Below are 10,783 nucleotides of genomic sequence, written 5' to 3'. Positions count from 1 at the left end.
TGAATCGCCAGGACGAGGCCCGAGCGGCCATCCGAGCCAGGGGCTTCTGGACAAGGCAGCAGGACGCCTATTTTGATGTTAGGGTAACCCACCCTAAGGCGTCTGTGCTGTCTCGTTCAGAAGTCCTTGGCCAGCTCAGGTCTCACGAGCGGCGTAAGAAGGCCGAGTATGGGCCACGGATCGTCAACATCAAGCGTGCGTCATTTACGCCGCTTGTGTTTACGACGCAGGGCCTGGCGGCACCGGAGGGCGCGAAATTTCTATCTACACTGGCGACATACCTGTCCAGGCGTCACATCGATATCCCGTACGCCATCCTCATCAACCGGTTGCGGGTACGCATTTCATTTTGCCTACTTCGGTGGGCCGTCACCTGTTTCCGCGGGTGCCGGGCCTCCTACCAGCGGCGTCGCCAGTCGTCTTTCCTGGTGGAGTGCCGGCAGGTGGGTGGCAGATGAGCTGTTGCCATGGCAAGGGGGCTGCTGAGATGCCGACTTGGCACCGGGTGGACTCACTACCGATGGTACGGTGTAGGATGTATGTACAATGTAGGTACCTGACGCACCCAACTACCCATGGTACAAACTACAAACCCATCATGGTCTTTGAATGCAGAGCCGGGTCTCTGAAAGACTGTCTGGCACTTGCACATTGATAGAAGTTAACAGATACGGGGGAAAGAATGCCCATAGAGACCCCCCCCCCCACACACACACATATCGCACAACCACTACATTGTTAGACGGATGTGCCACAGCCGCAACGCACCCTGACATAGGTTTGGCGAGGACTGGTTGACTTGATAGCCGCTGAGACATGAGCATACTGAACTGGCTGATGACGAGTCATACGTGCACAACTGCTGGCAAGTATTGTCAGCAGAACAGTGGGCCAAAGCTAAAAGCACAACACAGAACAGGGTCACATTGACACCAGAAGTTGAAGACAAATAGAACTGGTCTCATGCATCCTCTAAAAAAACTAAATAAGACACAGCACGCATACATATGTCCAACATTGCCAACAAGAACTGCAGTGCTGCTCAATGAAATCCGATCGCGGGAGTCAAGTACGAGCCGAGCGCTGTGCAACCCTAGCCCTGTGAGTACAGGGATTGTTCACTGGTGTGGGGTGAAAGCTTCAGCACACGATCGGATTTCATTAAAAGCAGCACTGTGAGTTACTTGCACAGATGACATCTACTCCTGACGGATGCCAAACACAGGTAGATAATAGATATATAGGTGCTTATGCATGTCATGGTTAAGCCATCATAGCTATTTTTAGCTATCTTATCACGAGTCTGTCAAGTGTCGAGTCAAATCGGCAAAAAGAGTTTGATCTTGAGTGTTGCGAATGTGTGCGTATGCACTGGAGTACGCGTGTACATGCGTGTGTGTGTGTGTGTGTGTGTGTGTGTGTGTGTGTGTGTGTGTGTGTGTGTGTGTGTGTGTGTGTATGTGTGTGTGTGTGTGTGTATGTGGTGTGATGTGTGTGCGGGAAAAAATGAAAAAGACCAAAAAGTAGGGATTCACTGGCCAGAAAAAGCCACTTCATAGCTGTGTGGTGTAGACCAGGCTGAATAGTAGCGGTCAATTCTTCAGCCTTGCAAGTTGTTGAATGGTGCAATCCCAGCACAAGCTGCTATGGCTTCTGCTGTAGCATCGCTATCATCGCCTTCGGCGATGGGCGTCCAATGGGCCAATGGTATGGGGGGGGGGGTATTTTGACATACCTACACGTATACTTCTCATGCTAGAATCTCACCGGTGCAAACACCATCCGTGGTATTGAGTATATATCCAGTGTAGCATCCACACGTGTATGATCCGGCATTGTTCACACAGGATTGATTGCAGCTATGACTGTGCTGCTGGCACTCATTTACATCTGAAAACAGTATCAGCAGAGTGGGGATGTGAGCAAAATGTGAGACGTATTCATATACACGTTCAGTCCTACTACGACTGCCATAATATTACAAAAGCTCAATATTGGCAACAAGCTCCGCTCAAACAGTCCTGGATTTTCCCCCTTATGGCAAATGTCGTGAATCTCGCCAAGTTGCCTGATCTCGTCCCTGTCCAGTAAACCTCCATCGCCTCAAGTGTCTAGTTGTCTCTCGTCCTTACATGGCTTCAGTCTCTTTCACAGTGTAACCCACGTAGTCCCCCTTTCATCATTCCATCTCTCTCCCTTGTCGTTCCCCCAATAATAACGCCTTGGCAATATCCCTCGCTAGTTGATTGCTAGATTGATTGCTAGATCGATTGATTTAAGTTCTGTTTGCGAGTGCTAAGGGAAATCATAGAGTTCTAGAAGCTCAACAGTTGTGGTGTCAAGTGGTATCAACACTTGCACGGATTACCTATGCACGATGAACCATTGCTTGCCAGCATGTATCCAGCACTGCAGTCACACTTGAAGCCTTTCTGAGTATTGACACACAGCTGTTGACAGTGAGCTTGGCCCGACGCCTCCTTGCACTCGTCAATATCTGGATCATGAATAAAACAACAGGTTGATTATCCACACAAGGGTAATTGACACAAAACAAACACACAAAATGTCACGGTTCACTTGAGACTCAGTCAGACTGAGTTTTCAGTATCCGTAGCAACGCCATCACCCTGCAATGATCTAAAGGAGAATCGAAAAAATCATAGATTTATACAGTGAGAGAGTCTGTGAGACACAACAATGTGTCGAGGTGGACACAACCAAGTAAAATCATCAAGATCCCCTACCAAAACAGTTCTCTCCATCTCCCGAGAATCCAGTCGGGCATGGATCACACTGATATCCGGTGCTCGGAGCAGGTTTGTCCACACAGACCACACCGCTTGCACAGGGCTGAAACGCCGCCTCACATCCGTCACGGTCCAACTCGCAATACTTGCCATCATATGCCGGCGGACACTCACAAGCATGGATGCGCGTTCGATCAGAGCTGAGCGGGGAGAACTGCGTCTCGCTGCATGTGGCGTTGTTACTGCAGTCACAGATGAAAATCGTCGGGCGTATCAACACAGTTACGTTCGAATCAGATGTGATCGCCAACTGCAGGTCTGTAGCCGGCACGTTGCGATTCAAAGTCACCCAGAACGTGTCTGAGTCACCGCCAGGAAGTATACTGAAAGTCGATGTTGGCAGCGGGATGATTTCAAAGCTCTGCCGAGATAGGGGGTTAGGATCGGTTATGTTGCTGAGATCTACCCTGACTACCGGTGACTCCGCTGCGGACTGGAATGTCGGCGAGGTGGACACCACCTGCACTGGCTGGCGTCCTGCGTGAACATCATCGACCAGAGTAGAAATACAGTATACATGTGTAACGAGAGGAGATCCACCGACACCATGCATGTTTCACTCTTGTGATGCGCATTATGATAGTACTACTGGTGCACATATAGAGCGGGTGTATTCAGTGTTGGTGCTAAAGAACAGTATTCATGCACACATTGATGACAGTTATAAGCAATGTAATCCTGCTGCTAGCGCATGCCTATCTTTTCCCGAGCCCTGAACAAATCAGAGAGGAAAGGGTGTTTTCACAAGCACACACCTAGGTTCATCGCTCTATCCTCTTGATCTGCTAGGACCTTGACAATGGCAGCCGTCTTGTTCACATCCCCAATAGTCAGCGCCAAATCCAGACACCTCGAGTCATTGCCGCACACATCCTTGTAATCTGCACTCGGCAGAGATGAGTTATCACGATACTGTGGTTGTTGAGGTGCTAGTGTTGCAGTTGCTGGTGGTGTTTGAGTAGAGGGCTCATCTAAGCAGCTAGGATCCAGAACAGTGCTTAGACTGGAGCAGTTCATTTGCCCTATATCGCAGGCCAGCACACAGAGTCAGAAACAAACGACAGTGATTACACCAAGTCTGGGCATACAAGCATACAGCCTCAGCGGCTTTCTTGACCAAGGCATACAAGCATACAGCCTCAGCGGCTTTCTTGAGCAAGGTACTCTGGACATCTCTTCACCGTTTCATTCTCACTGTCCCCAAACCTCCACAATGCTGCTCACGTGATCTCCTGCTTTTTGGTTGATGCAAAATTGACCGAATCCATCTTCTATGTTACCAGGAAATCATCACTGGGACTTGACCCATGCCAACTAAGCTAGAGAACACTACATCAAGCCAAGCTAGAGAACACTACATCAAGCCAACAGAGAACATTACATCAAGCTCCCTCCCATTGAGCTAGCAAATACCATAACAATAGGACAACGTGTCAACCAGACGTCACAGAAGTCTTACATTTGCTCAAGTAGTCGGGCAAAATGGCGATGTGCTGACTTGATGGAGGCAATGTTTGCAGCTGCGAGTCATCACCGGACAGAAGCCCAGTTGATACATTGGCTAAGGCGGCAGGGATGCTTACAGTTACTGCTATCGTGTCTAGTTCTGTGACCAAAGTAAGGTCGAGCACCACACCAGTATCCAGTACTACACTGGCATGCGTGCGGTTCAGCACCACAACACTGAGCCCATCGTGGACACTGATACCAACTACGGGCTCTGACGATGGCACGGTTGGTTTTGCCGAGGCATTGATATGATGACACTGTCGCTCCCATTGTAAACACTCGACAGTGATGTTGACATCTTCGTCGGTGAACACCATCAGCACTTTGTCCGTGAGCGGTGCTCCATTGATAGCAAATACCAGGGATCCTTCTGCAGATATTTTGACCTCGACCGTGTCGCTTCCATTGCCGCGCACGCCAAGTTCCAGTACGCGAGCCAAGTCCCCCATACCGGAACCCGTGGAGAAGACCGCCTCAGAGTAGAACGTGGGCATTACAGCTAGCAGCGTGTAGGCTTCTGTAGTGTTGCCATCAAGCAGAAGCTGGTGTCCGGTCACGGTCTTCACTAGAGGGCCCGCTATCACGCCTAATAGTCCAAAACAAACAATACTCATATCAGCACACAGCAAACTTGCCTGCCTGTGTGTAACAACCATGATCAGCTCAAGTCAAGGATTTACCATGCAGGATGAATAAGCAAGAGGTGATGGCATGCAGTAATCTTACATGTAAACGAATGTAGGGAAGCCACTTTAGTCCAGGATGATTAACGAATGTAGGGAAGCCACTTTAGTCCCTTTAGTCCAGGATGATTCTTATTCCCGCCCTGAATCCACTGTATACTGAAATGCTCCAGTTTTTGGTTGAATCCCAGCCTGACTTTTCTTCGACGCACGAGATCACCATCCGGCTAAGTGCAAGAAGCCATTTAGAATTTATACACAATCTGCGGACAGAACTGTTTTGTCCTTTGTTGACTCCCACAAGAACTAAAGACATGCATGGTTGGAAATCGCATGGCAAATGGGCCTAAACTGTATTTCCGATCGGAAATGAAAACTGACTATATGACCGGAGAGGCCCTGCTCTCCAGCCTCCACTGCACACAATGTGAATTCAACCATGTTATTCTGAAATGGCCAAATTTCTTCCTTCGTGATGGGGTCCATAGCTGCTGAAACTCAATTCACAGAACGACTAGTGAAAGGCATTGGGGTCCCCAAAACCACTGATCGTCTACCTTACCAAAAGAGGGTTGCACATATCCTTGGCAGGATTTGCTCGGCCGTTTCTCCCAAAACAGATGACAAAGTGCTGAGTCCTTACAGCACCATTGGTAAGGCAGTGTCTCCTCGGAGCGGACTGTACTTGGGCTATAGCTTAGCCAGGAGAAGCGTACCGAGTTGCCACCGTCCGGCGGGCCGTTCAGAAACGCCCCGCGACCTGGTTCCTGCGTTCGGTAACAGCACTCCTGAGAGGAGCCCGTGATGGACGGGACAGCGTTCTGAAAACACAGCCTCGGTGCTAGACTTCTGATGACTTGAAAGCGAGAGTCAGCTTGAGCTTGGGAAAGTGTGCAGGGACAGGGACTGAAGTGCTGCATCCAAGTATTGGCGTGCGGCTGCATGGCATACCACTCAAGGCATCTAGCTCTTGGCCCGTCGACAGTGGACTGTGTGAAGAGCTTGTATACCATCATCGTCCCGGAGACGCACTCTTGCCCAGGCGCTGGTTGCCCATCGTCGATACTTGAAATCTGCGGTGTGCCCGATCGCTTGTCGGTGTAGTGGTGGCCTTGGCTCGTGAAGCCGCTCACGGCATGCCCAAACTCGGAGTTTACATCATGAACAGCGGGCACAGACCACTGTATTGAGTTGGAGTCAAAGCTGTACACGGCAAACGATCGAACTCCATCCGAAGCTAGTATTGCTTGGAATGTATTGTGCTGGTCGCAGGTAAGACACAAGAAGACAGCGCAGCAGGCAAAGAAATCCCTTCTGTAATCATAGTGATCACCAGATGATAGAACAAGCATGACCATGGTAGGGGCTTAGAGTCAGTTTCCTACAGATACATGGGATTCTCTGTGAAATCATGAGCAAAAGTCCTATTGCAACTTCGAGTTTCGCTGAAATCGTATACGAGCGCTTGAAGTGAAATTCACTGAAACAAATCCAACCACACTCTGCTCGAAATTTATTTTCCGATACCCACTGGAATGATCATGACAATCCAAACGATCACCTCAGGGCGACTTTGAAGTTACCAATGTCAGTGCCCCCAATCAGAACAAGGGAGTTTTTCTTTAGAATGTAAAACATATATACTCTGAGGACTAGTGCACACTTCAAAGTAAGCGAGAGCAGACATCTAGACTAAACTTACTAGTTGGTACTGATAGATGCTTGGGTAGGGTGTGATTCGTTCCCACGTCACCACTGCTGCCCACGTTGCAGTGAAATAGAAGGCCCCATCTTTACTCCTCTCCCTGGCAATGATCAAGCTCTCTACTTCCTCCAGCATTGCCTTCTCCGAGGAAACCTGCCTGTCGTAGAAATGATACCAGACGTGAGATCTCAGACCGTCTGGAAGATTCTTGGAGTACGAGTTGTCAGCCAAGCACCAGTAGGGTGCCAGAATTGTTGGCTGCGTGGTCCAGTTTCCTGGGAATAGCTGGGGATGGTGGATGGGTTGGTCTTGATCCAGCATGATCAGTCCATTCTCACAGATCTAGGCAGAGGTATACACACGTTATCAGAATTGGATGATAACTCCAGGCAATCCGATAAGAGGTCATCCGGCATTATTGATAATTTTCATGAACGAAACAGTTTAGTTATGACCTTCCCCCACCCACCCACTTACCCACAACCCTGAACCAAAATATATTGGCTTGACAGCTGGAATGGATTGATGCTTCAGCTTTCACTATTTTCAAAACGAAACTCACCTCAACACACCCATAAACGATACTTTTTCGTGTCATGTAAAGATCGATAAATAGGGTGCTCAAATGGAGTGGGGGTCCAAGACTACAACTCCACATTCAGAATTATCAGGCCTGCAAGTTCTCGATAATTTCCCAATCAAAATATACGAAAGGAGGAGTTCCATGCAGCCCCCCCCCCCCTCATCCCCTCCTCCTGCTACTCTACACAATGCCATGCATAGATTAAATTGCACAATTTGAGAGAGCCACTCTACAATGGTGGAATCCAATGTCGAAGCAGACCCATGCAGAAGCCTATGCACATGTACTAGCCAAGCTTTGGCAGCACCGCACATGGCCATGTCTGTGCAGAGGGACAACTTCAGCAGTGCTGTGAACCTACTTACCGTCAGCGTGCTGTGCTGCGAACCCCACATAGGTAATTCATTCGCACTTTCTGATATATTAGAAGTCAAGCATGTGCTTCCATCACCAAGGTCCAACTGCCAATCCTTTCGAATTTCACCGTATGCCAAGAACTGTGACAGCGTCGTAGAGCAATCGGAAATGTTGCCAACTGCAGAAAAGCAAACGATTTACAGGGGCTTCGTCAGACGGTCCTGCATCATTCCCCTTATCTTCATCGGATTTATGCACGTGACTGTCAGTATCATGCGTTCTGAACGTCAAAACGTTGAAGATCACAAAACATTGATCCGGATTTTATTTTACTTTTTTTACTAGCAAACACAGCCCTACTAATAATCAGGGAAAGGGGACAATTGAAGTGACACTGGACAACAAGACAAAGGGGAGTAGGGGCGATGTGCCGATGTGGTTGGCGAGGCTAATCCGACCGGAGGTCTCGGAATCATCGCCTACGACCAGGCATAGGGTAGACAGTTACGGTATGAACAGTTCTCTGGGTGCAACCTAGCTTCCTAGCTTGCTTAGATTCCACAACATGGACCAAGAAATTTAGGACAATATTTACACGAGTGTATCCAAGAAGACTTACCGGTATGATCGGCCACAAACTGCCAGGGCGAAGGCTCAGAAATCCCCTGGAATGGCACACCGCCTCCAGTGCAGCTCTGCACGCCTACCACGGCACCGTGATCAAACGTGACTGCGTAGCGTGCACCGATTGTCAAGCGCTTGCGCACCATAAACCTGAGCTGATAGTGGCCATTGGCGTCAGGGTGTTGTCTGAGTGTTACATCGGGAGAGGTTGCCACCGTCAGCGAGTAGACTTCTGCTGACATGCTACCATTCACCTGGGACACACGGATCTTGGCAAAACTTGTGGGTTTGAATATCTATGGAGGATGATCGGAATGTAGGATAAACAGAAATGATGGAATGAGGCCCTGAGCATATTTTTAATCACACAGTAAAACCTGCCAAGGTGACCACTGTGATAAGGTGACCACTGTGATAAGGCAACCACCTGTGACAGAGGACCATTACAACTAGGACCAAAGGGCTTCATTTCCAGTCAAATGACCCCGGATAACTTAAGGAGACCATCTGTCCACGGGGACCATATCATATAATTGGAAGGTCCCTTGAGCGGTCAGCTTAGGCAGGTTTCACTGTGCATGTACTCAGATTCAGACCATAGTCATTGCCGAGGAGTGACTATTCACATTTTTCTGCCTATCCGTATTATTGTGACTTTTCCTTTTGTCAAGTCTGTACATTCATAATGTCTGAAGCACACTACAGCAAATGGAAACTCCTTCTTTTTCTTTCTCTAAACGTGACCAGTCCCAAAGCAAGTGTAAACAATATGTCATGCTGTTAAAGATACAGTGGCAGAGGCGGATGAGCAGGGCAGGAGAAATGATTGAAAAAGGAAATAATACATAAAAAGGACCAGGCATGCAATACTAAAGGAAATGGTAAACCAGAGCTGAGGGCATACCGGTACATGCACATGCAGGCATTTCACCCCCTTACCATCTGATCAAAGTTTACAGTAAATGTTGCAAACAAGTGAGGAGCCGTGTGATTTCCCAGCGTGCTTGGTAGCATCGTACCAGCAACCGTCTCTGGTGGCGAAGCTAAAGGAGGCACATACGACAGACATAATCATGCACACGCACGCACGTACGTACGTACACACATACACACAACACTCACACAGTAATATGAACAAACAAATGCAGTACAACGGGTTACTGTTGGGGCAGCCAGTACCAGTCACTTGCCACAGTAAATGTAAGAGTTTTCAACATAGATTGAAGTGCAACAAAAAGGTGACGCAGTCTGATTTAGACGACCACGAAGCTTAAGGGCGGAATTGCAGTGCTCCACGGGAGTGCCTCAATCTGATTTTTTTAGTCCTTCAAAAGTGTGCAAGGGATTGTGTCTACCCTGTAACAGTTCAAACAGCGGATGCTGCGTAAAAAAAACTAGGCGATGCCGCAAGCAAAGACTCCCAGCATGGCAGAGCTTTGCCGGATGTAATCAAACTCACCTCCGGCAAGAAGTGTGATACAGCGCGAGCTAGTAGTTTGCCTACAGACACAAAACAAACACAAGAGCATCGTGTGCCGTGTGCCTAGCCGAGCCGAGCAACAACTTACTACATGGATAAATCAGTCAAGTCAGACTAACTGTTTCCCCAATACCAAATATCTGACATACAGCATGGCTGCAGACTCTGCCAACCCTGTCTGATATCATCCCCCAGTTCGGGGTGTGTTGCAACACAATCGTGCAGTTTCTGCATGGCACTTGCCATGCTATGGGAAGACCGAGAAGCGGCAGTTTCTGCATGGCACTTGCCATGATATGGAAAGACCGAGAACAACAGTGACTAGGCAGTCAAGTACATGTACATGGCTAGTAGTAGTGTATTGTTTTTCCAATGCACTTTGGAGTTGAGGGAGAACTAACTACCCGTATAATTATTTCCGACAGAGACGGTCAGTTTGATACCGCGGTGTAGACACTCGTGGATCTTCACATCAAGTGAGTGATGGCAATTTGGACAGAACTGTTTCGCACATCGGCAGTAAAACACATGTCAGTAGATTATGCATAAAATTGTTCAATGCAAATAACTACAGTTGTGGCAAGTGAAATCCGACACTTGCATAGGGGACAGCGCCACAAATGGACACTAATGATGTAATGCACTGTACCTAATTTGTACTATAGAGCCGTATGCATCCCAAACAGATTGAAAGGTCACAGCGTAGATACACACAGTTCACAAATATGGTACACATAAGGAGTACCGTAAAGTACCGTTGATCCGCCCCCTCTCTAATTCCCGCCCCCTGTCGATTTTCTCCTTGTGAAGCGACTTCGCCGTATACAACGAAATACGATGTTGAACCGACGCATGCACTGCTGTACACAATACTTGCCAATCCAGGATCAAAATGTGCACAATTCAGCACATTGAGTCTGATCCTCTACGTTGTTGTACATCATACTGCACTTGACAGCCTTGATCTAATTCCCGCCCCCTGCCGAAAACCCAGCTGGGAAGCGACATGGCGTGGGGGCGGATCAACGGTAC

At 48.4% G+C, this 10,783-nt stretch overlaps 1 protein-coding gene across 2 annotated transcripts in view; it reads right to left on the bottom strand.

Moving 5' to 3' along the window:
* LOC135809593 (uncharacterized) overlaps positions 1–10,783 on the bottom strand; it is a 33,939-nt gene that overhangs the window by 16,304 nt on the left and 6,852 nt on the right. The window contains exons 7-18 of one of the 2 annotated variants that reach the window (XM_065322976.1): positions 9,731–9,771; positions 9,211–9,314; positions 8,267–8,567; positions 7,656–7,825; positions 6,705–7,049; positions 5,565–6,264; positions 4,270–4,905; positions 3,566–3,832; positions 2,748–3,287; positions 2,369–2,497; positions 1,768–1,890; positions 769–897 (exon numbers count right to left, since the gene is read on the bottom strand). In XM_065322976.1, the coding sequence (XP_065179048.1) occupies positions 769–897; positions 1,768–1,890; positions 2,369–2,497; positions 2,748–3,287; positions 3,566–3,832; positions 4,270–4,905; positions 5,565–6,264; positions 6,705–7,049; positions 7,656–7,825; positions 8,267–8,567; positions 9,211–9,314; positions 9,731–9,771 (3,485 nt within the window). The remainder of the gene's footprint in view (positions 1–768; positions 898–1,767; positions 1,891–2,368; positions 2,498–2,747; positions 3,288–3,565; positions 3,833–4,269; positions 4,906–5,564; positions 6,265–6,704; positions 7,050–7,655; positions 7,826–8,266; positions 8,568–9,210; positions 9,315–9,730; positions 9,772–10,783) is intronic. The other variant, XM_065322977.1, reaches the window with a different exon arrangement.

Source organism: Sycon ciliatum, chromosome 2 (genome assembly GCF_964019385.1).
Source record: "Sycon ciliatum chromosome 2, ocSycCili1.1, whole genome shotgun sequence".
In the NCBI taxonomy this organism is placed as follows: Eukaryota; Metazoa; Porifera; class Calcarea; order Leucosolenida; family Sycettidae; genus Sycon; species Sycon ciliatum.
Note: the sequence above shows the minus strand (reverse complement) of the source record. Positions and strands in the feature narration are given on the sequence as shown.